Here is an 18668-nt window from a genome sequence, read left to right as displayed (position 1 = left end):
TAATACAACTGGACTAAAATCTAGGTGGTTTTTATTAAGTTTATTTCCAAATGTTTCATTAGGTTTTTAGTCATGAAATTTGATTTCACATAGAGCCTACAAAATTCTTTTGTTCTGGAAAAGGATAAAAGTAAACTCAAATGACAGACGAGAATATATATAAATTGAACATCAGAATTTAAAATTTCTGTGCTTCAGAGGATGTGATCAAGGAAATAAAAATACAACCCACAGAATAGGAGAAAATATTCACAAATCATATATCTATAATGAATTTATATCCAGCATATAAAAAGAACTTTTAAAATGCACCAACCCAACTGAAAAATGTACTAAAAAATACATGTCTTCAAAAAGATATACAAAGAGCTAATAAACAAAACACATGCAAATCAAACCCACAATGAGACACCACTGCATATCTACTTACTTACTAGGATGACTATAACCGAAAAGAAGTGTGGGCAGAATGTGGAGAAATTTGAACCCTCATAAATTGTTAGTGGCAATGTAAAGTGAATGAAGCTGCTTTGGAAGTTTCACAGTTCCTCAAAATCTTAAATAAGGAGTTATATGACTCAGCAATTCTGCTCCTAGGTATGTACCCTAGAGAACGGAAAACATGTCCATGCAAAAACTTGTATAAGAATATTCATATTAGTATTATTCAGGCAATAACAGGAATGAAGTGTGGACAGATGATGAAACAACATTAATGAACTTGTAAACATTGTTAAGTGAAAGAAGTAAGTCATAAAAGACCTCATATTGTATAACTACATTTATATGAAATGTCCAGAATAGGCAAATCTATACAGACAAAAAGTAAGTGATTGCTAAAGGTTGGGGAGGTTAGAAGGAATTGGGGAGTGACTGCAAATGGGGTATAGATAGCATTTCTTTAAGGGATGATGAAACTTGTAAAATTGATTGTGGTGATGATTGTAAAATTCTGTGACTATATTCAAACTATTGTACACTTTGAAAGAACTGTATGGCCGGTGAACTGTATCTCCATTAAGCTGTTAAAATTATTAAAGCACAATTGGTGTTCAATGGGTACAGAGTTTCAGTTTTGCAAGATGAAAAATGTTCTGTAGATGGATATGTTGATAGTTGCATAATACTATGAATGTACTTAATACCACTGAACTGTACACTTAAACATGATTAAAATGGTAAATATTATGTGCATTTTACCATAATTAAAATAAATTTTACGGCTGGGAATATAGCTTAGTTGGTAGAGTGCTTGCCTCACATGTCCTGGGTTCACCATAAAAAAAATAAAATAAATTTTAAAAAATGGAGTAAAGGAGTCAACTATGATAAAATATAATTGCATGAATCCTGTAAGAAATAACTGAGTTTAGGGACTGGGCATGTAACTCAGTGGTACAGCGTTTGACTACCAGAACGTACAAGGCCCTGGATTGGATTGCCAGCGCGTGCGAGAAAACAAATAAAAAACTAAATTTAGAAAAATTGTACAAATTAAAAGTTAAAATATGTTAACATTATTTTATATATTATAGCCTTAGAATTTTAAAAATTTTACTTATGAAGCCTAGTTTTAATTAAGTAGATGAAATCTCATTTGGGATCATTTTTAGGAGCATTAAGAAAAGGATATTTTTGGTTTGAGATTATTAAAATGAGACCAAAGTAAAGCCTGTAAAGTGTTAGTAAATGAAAATAGCCTTTCTTGGATCCTAGTTGCTGGATAAAGAATACCAGTTACTATTAGTGCTAGGTTTTATATAGTATTGCTTATAGCTATTTTAGTTGCACTTATATCATTTTAAATACAGTTTATGAACATTGTATTATTCCATTATATTATTAATTTATCTTCAGTGATATTTATTGTATCAATTTAAAAGCTGTAAAACTTCATGAAAAGTAGCTTAAACACAGGATTTTGATAAACAAAAGCTTTCTGTTTTTAAAAGCAAATCATAGAAATTGTACTTCTTAAAGGTTTGAAGTTTTTGTTGTTATTGTTGACAGAATTATGAACCCTATAATCCCAGTATTTTTTAGTTAACCTAAATACATAAATCTATTTGAATTCATCTTATGAAAAGAGATATGTCATTAGATATATGATCATTATATGTGTTAGTGATTCATGGACCTTGTTACATACATGCTTTGTAATGTATGAATTATTTAGTAAGAAAAATCACAATAATTTTGTTGTTACTCAAAAATTTATGGGTTGGCAGAAACAATTATGCAGCCCCTGAAGCTGATATGTTAAGGTAACATCATTAACACCACGTAGTATGTTTTTTTTAATAGTTGTTTGACATAACCTTTTCTGCTTTGCTAGAATACATCAGCAACAGTCTGTCTGTAAATAGAATGTTGAATTTATCAACCACAAAGTGATTCATTTCACTTCCTTTCCATATTAGTACATAAGTTAAAGCCAGACCCAAAAAGTTGTCTCCACAAACCCTAAAAGAAGAATAAAATTATATAAATAAAAATTAATACTCTAGCAAGTAGACATAAATGTACAACTTCATATAATGAAAGTGGATATTTTTACTTAAAAATATAGATGTTTGGGGCTGGGGCTTAGTGATAGAGCACTTGCATTGCATGTGTGAGGCACTGGGTTCAATTTTCAGCACCACATAAAAATAAATAAAGATATCTACAACTAAAAAATATATTTAAAAAATAGATGTTTAAGAACTGGATGAAAATAATTCATGAGAGTAGCAGATTATTTCGAAACCTTTTTTTATACCTTGTATTACAGCCCATACTGTGAAATGAAGAACAAAATTTTACATACTTATGTTTCAAAATCTCTGAATTTATAAAGTGAAGTAACCAAAAAATTTGAAACTTTGAATAAAAATATAGACTAGGATTGGGTATGGTGGTGTACACTTGTAATCCCAGGGACTTGGGAGGCTGAGGCAGGAGGATCAGGCAGGAGGCCAGCTTGGGCTACTTATTGAGACCCTGTTTCAAAATTAGAAAAAAAAAAAAAAAAAAACCCTGACTGTCCCGGGATATAACTCAGTGGTAAAGCTCCCCTGGCTTCAATCCCCAGTATGGGGGCGGGGGGAAGTCAACAGTCGTTCATGCATCCAACAAATACTTTTACATTGATTATGTAGAAGACAAAATTTTGTAACTTTACATACCAACAAAACTCAGCAGTTCTGAATCTACATGTAGAACTTTTCAAGCCATTCTTTCTAGGCACAAAAAGACAGGTTCTAAACACAATTGGACGGAAACCACACGTTACCAATGCTTGTTTCCAGCCCTTGTCATATAATGAATGCTCTATGTTGAATGAACATAAAATTTGAAATTAAGAAGAAATTTGCCTTTGCCTTTAATAGCTTTAAGAACAGGATGCTGTAATTGGAGATCATACAGATATTTTATTATAAGAATAGCAACAAGTTTTAACATATGATCTCAGATATAATGAATTAACTATGTACTCTGAAAAAATCAGAATCTTGGTGCAGTATTCTTTTGAGACATTTCAAAAGGTGCCATTTATCTTCTCATACTACAGAAACTGCTATTATAAAGTCAAATTTAGATGGTGTGCAGAAGTAAATGAAATGAAGCTTTAAACCAAAGTACAAGGATCAATTAGACTTACTCTTTTAAAATAGAACTAGAAACAATGTGTTAGTATGTAACCAGGAGGCAAGAAAAATATTTTGAGTTGTCAAAAAAATGGCAGGGTTATCTCTTGAGTCAGCAAGTCCTCTGTTGTGACATTGAGAGGCTGCATGACAATTCCTTTGGAAAATTCTTGAGTGGGGCAATGGATTAGATTGGTGACACTATAAGTTCCATTTAATCTTGAAATTTTGTCATTCTTGCATGCCTATGTCTAATCCCTGATCATGCTAATTAGTTTGCCATTTACCACATTTCCACTAGGTATATAATACCAGGAATCCTGTTTTGAAAAGAAAAATAAATGGTTTAAGTTCTTGCTCCACCATTACTGGTTAAGTTACAGAAAAATCTGAGCCTTCTAAATTTTGGTACCTGCATGTACATAGTAAGTACTTGGTATAGTAAGTAGTTTATTTAACCCTTCAAGGAATTTACCTGTGCCAAGGTCCTTGCACACAAGAACTCACTTAGTCCCCTCATAACAACCCTATGATTTAACCACTATTTTTAAGCTTAGTTTTCACCTGCAGAAACCAAGAAGTCCTGCCCCAGGTCACACAAGGAGAGTGTTCTTCTGATCCCTGCAGTCTGCAGAGGCCACACTCCCAGTTTCGACTCCACCCTTGTCCTACAATGCCTGGGACAATTGATGGACATGGAAGCACTTTGCAAGCTAAATGCAGTTAAATGCAAGTCATGTTTTGTTATTATTATTACTACTATTAAGACACATGAAAAGAATAATATAGATTTGTTTAAGCATTGAGAAAAGAGAAATAATAAAGTTGAAATGTAATGAACTAATTCACTTTAGAGGATTTATAACTCACAGTGCTTGGCACATAGTGACGCTCCATGAATATCTGTTGAACTCATCTCTGTCCCTGCCCAGTGCTGGGATTATTTCTACTGTCCTTTTCCATTCCCGACCAAGCTGAAGACAACAGACTTACCTACTGACTTTTGGCAGTTTGTTCCTTTCGTCCATGTCTTTTCATATTCTTCTTTTTCCAGAAGAAATATATAATAAGCAACATGAAGAAAACAATTGTGTTTATTGTTGTGATATTGCTACCATAAATTTTATTTCTTAAATTCAAATTGCTAGGATATTATTGCTGATGTGTAGAAATGCAACTTAAATTTTTAAAAAATGTAGAATCATTGCGATTTACAGAAATGTTGCATTTTGGCATATATCACCTGAATTCCTCTCATGTTAGCATCTTATATAAACATTGAACATATGTCAACTCTAACAAATCAACATTGGTGCTTCATCACTAATCGAACTTCAAATTTTATTCAGATTTCACCGTTTTTCATTAATATCCTTTTTTCTTTCCCATGACTCCACTCAGGATCCCCACATTTCATTTAGTCATCACGTCTCCTTAGGCTCCTCTGGTCTGTGACAGCTTCTCAGACTTTTGTTGTTGTTGTTTTTATGACCTTGATAGGTTTGAAGACTACTTTTCAGGATTTTGTAGAGAGTTGCTGTATTTGTGTTTGGCTGTGTTTTTCTCATGATTAGATTGGGGGTTTGGGGAAGAAGACCACAGAGGTCAAGTGCCTTCTTATTACCTCACATTAAAGGGCTCCTGATGTCAACATGATCTACCACTGGTGATGTCAAACTGGATTGCTCAGTTAGGATGGTGCCTGCCAGGCTTTTCCACAGCAGTTACTCCTTTCTCTTTCCATTCTCCTTATGTTCTTTTAAATAAAAATTTGTGATCAAAAAATTAACATGTTTTATGCAAGGGCCCACTCTAGTCACTAAAAGAAACAAGTGGATTTGTTGGACACAGAAGACAATATTTGCTATAAAATGTACTAGTTAATGGGTGACTAACTGTTACTGTCTGAATCTTGGTGGTGGTGGAAAGGAAAAGGAGCAAGGGACACTCAAGGCAGGCGGGAGATGCACATGGATGTTGCATTTTTATTACTGAATCCACTTAGCCTTTGAAACTCATTCACTCAAACAAACCTCATTCATTCATTCACCAAATATTGTTAAAGGACCCACTATGTACCAAGTACTCTCTTAGATGGTAGGAATATAGAAGTGAATAAAGCAGGGCTGGGGTTGTGGCTCAGTGGTAGAGCGCTTGCCTACCATGTGTGAGGCACTGGTTCGATTCTCAGCACCACATATAAATAAATAAAATAAAGGTCCATTGACAATTAAAAAAAACATATATATTTTTTTAAAAAGTGAATAAACAAACAATTTCCTTCTCTCATGAAGTTATACAAATGACTAAAAGGTGTTGTGTTAAATTCTGATAAGTGCCTGGAAAAATAAATGACAGAAGGGGATTAGGAATCATGGATACCTTTATGCTTGTACCTGGAGTGGGTAAGTAAGTTTTGGGATGGTTTGCAATTTCAGTAGGGAAGACTTCAGGTAGATGGCTATATCTGAGTCAAGAATTGAAGAATGTAAGGGAATGAACCCCGTAGATATCTGAGGTCAGAGCAATCTAAGCTGAAGAAATGGCAAATGCAAAGGCCCTGAGGTAGGATGCTGGATATGTTCAAGGAACAGTGAGAAGGAGGTTGGTATGAGAGTGACAGCAGGAAATGAGGTTCAAGAATTCAACCTCGTGGCTGAAGTGGAAATTGTCATTTTCATCCTTGTCCTGGGAGTCCAAGGTACTCAGGCAACTGATGGTGCTTATATTCCCTTGGCCACCTGCATCAGGTATGCCCTGTTCACCTCCCACTGAGGATGTAGCTCAGTGGTAGAGTGCTTGCCTATTATGGGCAAGGCCCTGGGTTCAATCCCCAGTATTGCAAAAACAACAAAGAGGCTGTGGTTGTGGTTCAGCGGTAGAAGCACACATGCCTGAGGCCCTGGGTCAATCCCTAGAACTAAAAAACAAAAACAAAACCAAAAAATTTCAGATGAGGTAGGGCCAGAATGTGTAGAGTTTTGTAGGCCAAGGAGAAGTCTTTGGCTTTTACCCTGCACAAGATAGGAAGCCATCTGGAGTGTTAACCAAATGAGTGACCTGATCTAACTGGCTGGGAATGGAGTATTTGTAGGAGATGCAAGGGTGAAAACAGAAGATGAGGAAATGATTGGACTGGACTAATAGCCATGTTGATGGCAAGAGCTTAAGAGCAAGGTAATAAGAGATGAACAAAAAGCTCTCTGAAATTATAAAATATAACATTTCTCATTAAATAAAATCACTTTAAAACAATAATAAAAGGGATTAAAAAGCCAGCAAAAGACTTGAGTGGTTATTTCTCCAAAGAAGATATACAAATAGTCAACAAACATATGAAAACACACTCAACAGATTTTTACCCCTCACACATCATATAGAGCACTAATCTCTAGGGTATATAAAGAACTCAAAAAGCTAAACACCAACAAAACCAAATAACCCAATCAGTAAATGGGCCAAGGTCATGAACAGACACTTCTCAGAAGAGGATATTCAATCAATCAACAAATATATGAAAACATGTTCATTATCTCTAGCAAGTAGAGAAATGCAAATAAAAATTAAGATTTCATCTCACTCTAGTCAGAATGGCAGCTATTATGAAGACAAACAACAATAAGTGTTGGTGAGGATGTGGGGGAAAAGGTACACTCATACATTCTGGTGGGACTGCAAATTGGTACAGCCAATATGGAAAGCAGTATGGAGATTCCTTGGAAAACTTGGAATGGAACCACCATTTGACCCAGCTATCCCTCTCCTCAGTCTATACCCAATGGACTTAAAAACAGCATACTACAGAGACACAGCCATATCAATTCACAATACTGTGGAACTAACCTAGCTGCTCTTCGGTAGATGAATGGATTAAAAAATGTGGCATATATACACAATGGAATATTACTCAGTAATAAAAGAGAATAAAATCATGGAATTTGCAAGTAAATGAATGCAGTTAGAGAAGATAATGCTAAGTGAAGTTAGCCAATCCCCAAAAAACAAAGGGCGAATGTTTTCTCTGATATAAGGTGACTGACTCATACTGGGGTAGGGAGAGGGAGCATGAGAGGAATAGACAAACTCTAGATAGGGCAGAGGGGTGGGAGGGGAAGGGCGGGGGCAGGGGGTTAGCAATGATGGTGAAATGTGATGGACATCATTATCCAAAATATATGTATGAAGATATGAATTGGTGTGAACATATAATATATACAGAGATATGAAAAATTGTGTTCTATATGTGTAATAAGAATTGTAATGCATTCCACTGTCAATGTATTAAAAAATAAAAGCAATTAAAAAAACATGCTCAACATAGGTAATCATTAGAAAAACAAAAACCAAAACAAGAATGAGATATTGCTATACACCCAATAGGACAACTATTATGGAAAAATGCAGACAGTAACAAATACTGGTGAAGATATGGAGAAATTCCCACTTTGAAGGGAATGTAAAATGGTATGGCCATTGTGAAAAATGTTTTGGCAGTTCCTCAAAATTTAAACAGAAAATATGATACAACAATTCCACTTCTGGATATGTATCTGCTGTGGTTTGAATATGGTTTAACTGTGTTCCCCCAAAAGTTCATGTGTTGAAGATATGATCCCAGGATAGCACCACCCTTGGGAGTGGTTGGCCCTTGAAGGTCTATTGGTCATTGGAAGCATGCTCCTGAAAGAAATGATGGGACTCCATTCCCCAGTCTCTCTGGCTTTCTATTTTGAGTTGTAATTTTTTTCCTTCCTGACAATTTCTCCATTGTGGCCCCATTAGCCATATGGTCCTCACCAGAGCCAGGCTGATACCAGTACCATGTCCTTGAGCCTCAAAAACTGAGTTAAATAAATTTCTTCTTTACAAAGTTAGCTTGCCTCAGGTATTTAATTACAGTTACATAGATTAATGCAATATCCGGAAGAATTAAAAGCAGGGTCTGGAAAAAATATATATTAAAACAGTTATATTTTATGCAAATTCATGTATATATTCATTATTTAGTTTTGGTGCTGGGGATTGAATCCAGGTCTCAAGCATGTTTAGCACATCACTGAACTATACCTGCAGCCTTAGAAGAGATGTTTTTATACTAGAAGCATTTTTCATAATACTGAAAAGGTGGAAGGCATCCAAATATTCCTTGATGAATGAATGGATAGACACAATGTGGTATACATATTCAATGGACTTATTTTTAGCCTTGAAAAGGAAGGAACTTCTGACAAATGATTTCATATGGATGAAACTTGAGGACATTATTCTAAATGAAATAAGCCAGACACACAAAAAAGACAAATATATGATTCCACTTATATGAGGTATTTAGGGTATTCAAACTCATAGAAACAGAAAGTTGAATGGTGGTTGCCAGGGACTGGAGGGAATGGAGAAATGGGAAGTTGTTATTTAAAGGGCAGAGATTTCAGTTTTGCAAGATAAAAGTTCTGGGTATTGGTTATGTAACAATGTGAATGTATTTAAAATTGTTGAACTGTATACTTAAAAATGGCTAAGATGGTAAATTTGATAATATGTGTTTTATCACAATTAAAATCTTAAAAAATTCAGCAAATTACTAGAACCTAGCTTTATAGAAATGCCTCTTTTTAGTTAAGTTTATCGGTAAACTGAGGTCACGAGGGGCAGTTTTTGTACTCAATAGTGCTACCACACAGGTGAACCGCATTGTTTTCATGTTCTCCTCTGGGCTCATTTTCCCTACTACTTACCACCAGTTAACACATTTTACTAATTTGTCTGTTTTCCTCATCAGAATATAATTTCATGAGAAGAGGAATTTTCTATTACATTTATTGAGAAGTCTCTTTGGTTCACTTTCTGTCTCTGTGACAAACTAATAGACAGACAATTTATTAGGAGAAAAAGTTTGCTTTGGTTCATGGTTTCAGATTGTAGTTCATGGTGGTATTGCTTTTCGGCCTGTGCTAGGCAGAACATCATGGTGGCAAGTGCATGGAAGAGGAAATTTGCTTGCTTCATGACGGCTGAGAAGCAAGGGGAAAAAGGAAGGGGTGGAGATCTCAATATGCCCTTTAAGGCAGGACTCAAACAACTAACTTCCTTCTACAAGAGTCCACTTCCTAATAGCACCACAAGTTGTTGATGAAGTCTTTAGTACGTGGCCTTTGAGGGACATTTCAGATTCTTTAAGCTGTAATAGTCCCTCAAGTAGGAAAACAAAACAAAACAAAACAGGGTTTTTGTTTGACCACAGTCAGTCTGCTTTATGGCTACTTCAGTGCCTGAGTGACACCTGACTTACATTCACTATTAAAAAAGAAGGAAAAATGTACTATGTGCAAAAGTCTTAAGATTACTTACAACTTCAATGCTGCATGTTAAATATATCTTAGATAACAGAGCTTATTCTAATGGGTAAAGAGCTCAAAAAGTGATACTTTGTCATTTATGATCATTGTGGAATGGTCTTGTATTATCTGTAACTATGATATTTCTTGCAATGAGAGTTAAAATTTTGAGTTTTCTGCAAAATCCTTCTTCAAATAATCAAGGCTAAGATTTTTATTTTTATTTTTTACCAAATAAAGGCTATGAAGAACTGAAATGTGATTATATTGGTTCTGCAAATATTGGGAAAGAACTGAGCCTGCATTTGTGTAAGAAAAGTTTCAGAATATATATGCAAATTTGGCAAATGGAGTTGGTTTTCCCCATGGTACTTTGAATAAAAAAAGACATTTTAACAAATCACAGCTTCATAGAAAAATCTCTAGTTTTGTGGTCTATTTTCTCAAATAATAGGAAATGAACTTTTAATAACAAGTACATGGGGACCTTCAGTGAACGGGTTTATTTTTCAAAGTACTGAAGTGCGAGTAGAACGGGGCAATTCCTATAATACCTGGAGGATCTGACTAAATGAATTTATACCTAAGTTATTAAGTTACAATAACTAAAAGGTGATAATTTATCTCTTAAAATGGCCTTCCAAATCAGACATAAAAGAAACTCAGAGAAAATTATGCAAAAATAATTTTTGTATTATACTGCAAATGACCAACATTTATCTTACATTAATCATCCATTTGAGAGGAAACAGACACTCCATCCCCCAGTTTAGGCAAGATTCATCCCTAAAAAATAAAGCTGATATGTGCACCTTCTGTTAGAAAGCGATGAAGGACACGAACCTACATGATGCCATTTGTAAACACACTGCTGTATAGGCATCCTAGATCAACAGGATCATGCATTTTAAGAGCTGAGGCAACAAGGCATTTAAAAATAACCAAGGTTTATGGCTACTGCCATGGTATCACCGATTGCATAAGCAAAGCAATGCAATTTACTTAAAAATATATGGACTAGACTGGATATTTTTGCAATAGTTGAATAAGAGATTATGTTGCTGCAGCTGTCTCCAGGCAGTTAAACTCGGTTCACTTTCTTTAGTATTACTTTTGAATAGAGGGCTGTCTGGTATTTTAGGGGTAAGGGGCCTTCCTGAAAAAATTCATGTGCATTTTATTAATGTGGGAGAAAGATGATGATCCTCTGGACCTGAGCCTTGGAAGAAGGAATAAACAACCCCCCCCCCCACCCTATTTTTTTTTTTTTTGTCTTGCTCTTGCTGATTCAATGCACAAACCTCAAGAATACTTAGATGCAGGGCTTGACAAAGTGTGGATAAACGGGAGCTGCCTTCCTGTCCTTCGCAAGCCTCCATGAAGGCAAACTACGCAATTTTAAGCCTTAACTTGGCTTTTGGCAGACTCCCGACCTGGTTCAGACTCATCCTTCGTTTGTTAGATATTTTCACCCCGCTGCCTTTAACCAGGGCGGAGAAAGGGCCGTCGCTCGGCCGCCACACGCGGTCACAGGGCGATTCGGTCTGATCAACGAGCAGGACCGGAGCCTTGGGTCCCGCGTAGCCGCTGGCTCCTCGGTCCCGCCCGCCTGGACGCGGGGGGCGGCGCGCCCGAGAGCTGCCCTCTTCCAACATGGCGCCGCGGGAGGCGGGTCCCGCTCTTCGGCTCCCAGGGTTCCGGCGCAGCGCGTTTTGGTTCCGGAGTAACAGTGCTCTCTCCGCCGCCTTACTCCGCCTTTCGTCGCCGCTGCCACCGCTGCCGCTGGACTCGCGGCCTCGGGTGGCGGGGACTGAGCTCTCACGCGCCGCGCCCTCTGGCTCCAGGTGGGGCAGAGGACTTGTCCCCTGACCCTCCCGCCTAGGGCCCACCTCGGCCTTCTCGTGGTCCCGTGGCCCTGGGGCTCCTCCTAATAGCCCTGGACTGAGTCCCCTCCGGTCGGGGATCCTCCCCTCGTCCCTTAAGCCACCAAGGAGGGGTGGACACCGGCCGCTACATCTCCCCCAACCCTGGTCCTGGCTCTGCAGTCCCCTCACACCCTCACGGACTGCTGAGAGCTTCACGATTCTGTTTTGCCCTCGTTACAACTCCAGAACCGAGCGACCTCGGTCACTGCCTGCTCCCCAGGGCACCCTTCCCGGGAGACACGCTCAATCCCCCACACAACCTGGGCCTGGCTCTGTGCCTGCGGGCTCCTTCCTGATTTCCTCTTTCACTACCTCCCACCCTCTGTCTTCTGCCCTTCACTTCCCTTGTCACCTCTTAGAGCCCATTCTAATCAGGGGCCAGTGGGTATCCCTTGCCCCAGGATGTGAGCCCCTTTAACCTGTAATGCTGTGGCTGGCCCTTGGCCCCTTCCGTGCCATGGAGAACCAGGTGTTGGTGATTCGCATCAAGATTCCAAATAGTGGCGCGGTGGACTGGACAGTGCACTCTGGGCCGCAGTTACTCTTCAGAGATGTGCTGGTGAGTGACAGTCTTAGTGTCCAAATCCCGGTAAGGGGGGCCTCAGGGTCATGGGGATTCAGCACACTGACTGATGGTGGCATAAGCTAGTGGTGGTGGCCACTGTTGGCCTCCAGTGGGGGTAGTTTTGTTTTGTTTTTGTTTCAACCACAACATTGATTAATTGCATTCACTGAAACCTGGCAAATGTGCAGAGCCCAGAAGAAAGATGAATCTGGCTAAACCTGTCCTCAGAAAGCTCACAGACTGGACTGGAACTTACACACTGAGGGAACAGACTAGAATATAAAAAGTTGAATTTAGAAGAGGTTTCTCCCCAAGTGTTTGGGGAATGTCCCTGGCCAGATTCCAGCCATGTCTTTCTACTGACTTCTCTGAATTTGGTGACCTGCCTGGAAAGGGAAATAAGAGCAACTTTAACTTAACCATGTTTGAGCAAACCTAAGGTGCCATTGATTGCAAGACAGTCTTACCACGAAGAAAGAAAAAAAACGCTGCCTGTTAAACTATGACATGCCATCCCTGTACAAACACAGCCTAATTTCAGAGATGAAAAAATGTACAAGGAAAACATGCATCTTATAATTGATAGTGTATTACCTTCAGGAAACTCAGAAGGTATTTTCAAATAAAATTGTGGAATGTATTGTATTGTGTGTAAACTTGTTGGCCTATTCAGCCCCCAAGTCTTTTTTTTTGGCAAGGAGTTACTAAAGAATACTGAGATGAAATGACTTTTCCAAAGCTGTGTAGCTTCTGAGTGGAAATCAGAACTCAAATTTCCTTACTTTTACCTATTTTTCCCCCATCTTTGTATCTTTCTTATCTTCAATTGACATAGACAGGATACACTGGGCCCATTTTATGTAATGAATAACTGAGACATCAGAGGCAAAAACTGACATGTTGAGAAGTAGGCTGTAAAAGGTAGATGCCTAGTGGAACTTACCTGCAACATAAGAGAGGGCTGAGGGTCATGGGTGTAGTTAAGCGTAGAGTGCTTGCTTAGCATGTAGAAGTCCCTGGGTTTGATTCCCAGCACTTGGGGGAAAAGGGTGTGTGGAGGATTGAGTGGCAGGGCCTTGGAAGGAGAAAGAATTGTGATGTGTTTTTTTTTGATTGTCTTGGGCAACTGAATAAAATTTTGATTCCATTGACTTCATTTTGAATTTTGGATGTAACTGACCAAGTAGGCTATTTAGATTTTCAGGTACCTAAGCCAGGAGCCTCCAATCTTGTACACCATATACCATCCTTCACTCTTGCATCTGCAGTTCTCTACACACTCACATGCACATGGATTTCCTCTTGTGAAAAGCCCACATTCCTCATCATGGTCCTCTGGGTCCATCTTGATTGGTTCTGGTCTGGCTGGAACTAGCTTCCTCTTTCACCATACCTCCATGAGCATCCTGTGCCCCAGGTCTGTATAATCACTGTCATTTCTCCCAGGTGCTCAGGCTGCACTGTCCTTTTCTTCAGTTAGCCAACTCCCACCTGTCCTTCAAAGTCAAGTTTTGCTTTTCCTCCATGTTGGGTTGGTTATATGGCTGTATCTGTGTTTCTGCAGTTTCATGTGCTACTCCAGCAAAGCACACATTTGGTCACAATTATTTGCCTGTTTCTTTAGAAGATTCACTGCTAGAGGAGATGGAGATCTTTGTTTCCCCCTGTCTCTGCTGCTTCACAGGGCCATGAAATATTTGTTTAATGGTGGAGTTTAAAAGAGGATGGCTGCAATTATAATTCTGTGGACACAGTACTGGATTTTGATTCAAGAAATTTGGGCTTAATTGCCATCTGTCCCACTAACATGGCAAGTTATTTACCTCTCTGAACATCAGTCTCCCTATTTGTATTAGATTTGTGAAGGGTGGGGCTGGGTTGTGGCTTAGTGGTAGAGCACTTGCCTAGCATGTGTGAGGCACTGAATTCGAGCCTCAGCACCACATGAAAAATAACCAAAATATAGTTGTAGTTGTGTCCATCTACAATTAAAAAGATTAAAAAGAAAAGATTTAGGAAGGTTAAGCGAAATTTGTGTTTATGATGAGGAAGATGAGTTTTCTCTTACTTTTATTCATTTGGAACAACAAAATATTATTTTGTGTAGAATAGTACACTGTTGAAGACCTCAAACTCTGAATCCAGGACGTCTGGGAATAAATTGGAAGTCCTACCACGTGATGAGCATGTGGCCTTTTATTTCAGTTTCCTCCTCTTCTTCTTTTTTTTTTTTTTTTTAAGGAAGAAGGTAAAAACAGTGCCTACCTCATAGAGTTGCAAGGACTGCTTGGGTTGATGCGTACAAAGCACTTAGAACAATCTAGCGTATAGTAAGTGCTCTCGAAGTGTTGTCACTACAACATAAGGGATAGGCCCTTGGTCTTCTGCTTCTTGAGCACTTCCAAATTGTTCCTGACCCAGGATTTGTGGCCTAAAGGAGACACTGCTCAAATGGTCCCATTGCTAGTGCTCAGAGTGCCATATGTCCGCCTTGCTCTTGTAAGTCTAGGTGGAGTACATTTGTCAAGAAGGCCCCATGTAGGTGCTGTGTGGTTTCCTAGGGAGTTCTGCCAGCATGCAAGCCGAGATCCCTGTGGTCTGCTCTCCCATTTCACTTCATCTTTTATCAAGAAAAGGCAAAAAACCCCCAACAGAATGTCATTATTTCTGGCTTGGAATCTTAAACTTCAAAGTTACATGAAAGCTAGAAGCATCTCTTCTAATCTACTTGCTTCCTACTCCCACCTTCCCAGTTTTCGAATGTGGAGGCATGAACCCCAGAGGGGAAAATGCCTTGCTGAAACCATATATAGTTAGTGTTTGGCAGAACTTAACAGAAGCCATGCTGCATCACTGAGTTAGCATAATTGAACACCGCAGACCACATGTGAGTTGTTGAGGGCTCTTCACCAAATGCCTGGGAGACCCTGGGTAAGTCAGTGGGCCTCTCTGGACCTTGTCTTTTGTCTGATCATCTAGCACTAGCTACAGTGTGAAGGAGGTCTACTTGGTCCCTAAGGGCAGAGGCATTTGAGTATCTATTGTGTCTGATTTTCCGGCTTTCTGGGTTTCTTCTTCTCCCTGGGACTGAGTCCTTAAGTTCTAGGAATCCTGTGCAGGATTTACATTGGTTTAGCACATGGTAGAAGAGAATGTCCAGTCTTCTCCTTTCTGTTCTTTGTACCCTGTCTGTAAGTCCCAGATCCTGATTTTTCATCATCTGTAAAATTTGCCTAAATGAAGCCTGTGATTCTTTCCTTCCTCCCGAGTTAGCAAACACTATTTGCTATTTATATCTTTAGTTTGGCTCTTACACTAGAAGTGCCTTACATTGTTAGTCTTTATCTCTGATCAGATTCTAGTCTTCCTGAAGTCAAGGAACAAGTCATTATTCTAGAGCCTACTTACAAAGCTCCTAGTATGTAGGTGCTCAGTTATATTTTTGGTCTCTCAGATATTTATCCAATTTATCGAAAGGAAGGAGAAGGATCAAGAAATGAACACTGTCAAGATATGTAGATTTCATTTCATTTTGAAAAAAGGTGAGATAAAAAGTCATATTGTTTAAAGATAGAAGAAAGTCACTTGGAAATAAGTCCTTTAAATATAACTGGAAAATATACATGAAATCATTAAATGTACCCTGCTTAAAAATGAGCAGGAGATATTTAATAATATTCAGACGTTTTACCCCTTTGTCATTATTTATTTATTTAAAAAAACCCAAGATGGTTAGCTGTGTTTGCATGATTCTCTCAATCAGATTTGCTATTTTTCTCCTGTCAGATGTAAAGCATGTGGGGCGCCATATTTATATTGATGGGCAAAGCATGCCATTGCTGCCCAGCAGGGGTTTCAGCTGGTTATTAGAAATTTTCTGTTTGATGGGGTCTGCTATTCTTAAGATGAAGGAGTCTAAGTTAGATTGTTAATTCTGCAGAGACTTAGTTCACATCTCAAATTTGGTTGTCAGAATGTTTGGGGCTTTTTGGAAGTAACCAGTGATAACCTCCCCCATTTTTTCCATACTGGTTAAGAAAGGGTCTTTATTAAATACTGAGAAGAGGTGGAGCCAGTGAGCACATTATCCTTCTCCTCCACTGATTGTTGGGTGCTGAATTTAAAGGTTTAATATGAGGTAAGCTTTGTAATGTTCTAGTGATCAGTGATTTACTCATTTAACAGACACTAATATGACACTTGCCATGTGTTAGACACTCTTTTAAGCCCTTTACAATTATTAACTTACTAGTTCTACAAGGCGGGTACAGTTATGATCTCTTTGTTCATATAGGGAAACTGAGGCATGGAGAGGTTCATTCACCCAGCTGGGGAGAGGAGGAGCACCATCCAGCCTGGTTGTAGTTGGTGCTTTTGAGTTTTTCATTGAGATACCTGTGTCCTTTATTCTGTACTTAACTGTACGTTTTCCTGTCAAAAAACTACTTTTTCCCTTTAAGTATGTAGAAAGAATTTTCTAACCCTAAAATCTTTTACAGATACTTTCTTAGAAAGTTGATGTTTCATTTGCTAAGACTAGAGTCAGAGAAAACATAATCTCTTTTGACTCTAATGAGCAAGGGCTGCCTAAGACAGTTCTCTTTGATCAATTTTATATGCATAGATTTATTTAAAAAAAAACACTGTAGAGGCAAGACTATTATGCAAATTGCCACTGCAGCAAAAGCTTCTAAAGAATTGCCTTTAGAAGGAAGTTGCAGCCGCTACTCTGCTAAGTGCCCTGCTTGGAAGGGCTGTGGGCTCCCTGCTGAGAAATACTGCAAGCGGCTGAGGCTTTGTCAGCTGGCTGCCTGGTGCCAATTCTGGCACAGCCTGGCAGGGACATTGTGGGAGCGCTCTCAGAGAGAAAGGAGGTTTGCAGGACATTCGGATGGGACTGAACATAATGCAGGGTCACTTTCTCCAGAACTCGGGTGTTCTGTGCCTCTTCATTTAAACTGTCTCTAGAGTAATCTTTGAGTGTTTCAGCTTTTTGGATTCACATTGACATGAGATTCTCTATACTGTTTTGACTTTTTCATAGGCTAGATTAAATTTTATTTTGGTGTCATTAAATATGTTTTCCATTGCTCAAGTGTAAGGGCTGATGAGAACTCTTTGTGTGAAATATTGTTTTATAGGTTTAGATCATCATCATGGAAACCCATGTGCTTCACTCCTGCCACTGTGAGTGCAAGGCTGCAGGTTGCCTGTTTCATAACATAAACCACATTTGTTGAATGTCTACAATGTGACAGGTCCCAAGCTTATATTCACTATGTTATTTAGTTTTTACAGTACGTCCAAGAATATTACTAGGTCCATTTTGGAAGATAATCAGATTGAAGCTCTGAGAGTTTAAGTGATTTTTTTTTCTAAGTCATGCATCTAACAAAGAGTTGAGATCCAAAACTAAGGTGGCCTGACTCCCAGACTCCTTTCTCTTTCCCCTGCAGTACATTCCATAGCCTCCCACAGAGGAAACCATTTGTGTGTGTGTGTGTGTGTGTGTGTGTAGGTACACAATAGTGTAGTTGCATGCTCTGTTGAATTGAGAGTAAAAGATTGTTATTAATACAAATCTAGAAATTTCCTGAAGATTTTTCTCCTTGGAACAGAGATTTAAAGTCTGAGAATACCTTGATGGGCTAAATGTGATTATGAGCTAATGTTTTTATAGTTTATGTCAACATTTCAAAAAGCTTTCCCAGGTTCTCATATTTCCTCTAGGATTTGCCACATGTTAGCAATAAAGAAGATGGCTAATTGTGTTTCTTTATTCTTTCTTTGTTTAGGATGTGATAGGCCAGGTTTTGCCTGAAGCAACAACTACAGCATTTGAATGTAAGTGTGGCTTGAATACTTTCTTGACTATTTCTTTCTGCAGTAATATTTCAAAGGGTTTATGGGTTGTATTACTTTAGAAACTGACAAAATCAGATTATTTATGATCATCATATGGTACATTTAAATATTTATAAATTAATACAAGTTTAATGATGATACTGAACTGAGTAATATTTTCTTATTTAATCATATCTTGGATGTGCATATTTCTACAATATAGCTTTAATTACCAACATGACCTTTATCTGCTCTTGCTCCTTACTATAATAATATTGTGGGGCAAAATGAAAGGTGTAAACTACCTGTAGACCAATGATTATTGATTAAGAGATTTTAATCCTTTACTGCTTTAAAACATAGCAATGGA

General features: G+C 38.3%; 1 protein-coding gene across 7 annotated transcripts in view; it reads left to right on the top strand.

Annotated features, from left to right (window-relative positions):
- The first annotated feature begins 11651 nt into the window (after positions 1 to 11651).
- Positions 11652 to 18668, top strand: part of Map2k5 (mitogen-activated protein kinase kinase 5) — a 238111-nt gene continuing 231094 nt past the window's right edge. For 2 of the 7 annotated variants that reach the window (XM_046426493.2, XM_046426492.2), the window contains exons 1-2: positions 11674 to 12448; positions 18250 to 18298. In XM_046426493.2, the coding sequence (XP_046282449.1) occupies positions 12314 to 12448; positions 18250 to 18298 (184 nt within the window). In that variant the 5' untranslated portion in view covers positions 11674 to 12313. Of the gene's footprint in view, positions 12449 to 16491; positions 16593 to 17595; positions 17642 to 18249; positions 18299 to 18668 lie in introns of all 7 variants that reach the window. The other 5 variants (XM_058573308.1, XM_046426490.2, XM_046426494.2 and 2 more) reach the window with 5 other exon arrangements.

The sequence above is a fragment of the Marmota monax genome, unplaced genomic scaffold, assembly GCF_021218885.2.
Source record: "Marmota monax isolate L192 unplaced genomic scaffold, Marmota_monax_Labrador192_F-V1.1 WCK01_AAM20220418_F8-fsc00078, whole genome shotgun sequence".
NCBI classification, from domain to species: Eukaryota; Metazoa; Chordata; class Mammalia; order Rodentia; family Sciuridae; genus Marmota; species Marmota monax.
The sequence above is the reverse complement of the archived record's forward strand: the minus strand, read 5'-3'. Positions and strand labels throughout refer to the sequence as shown.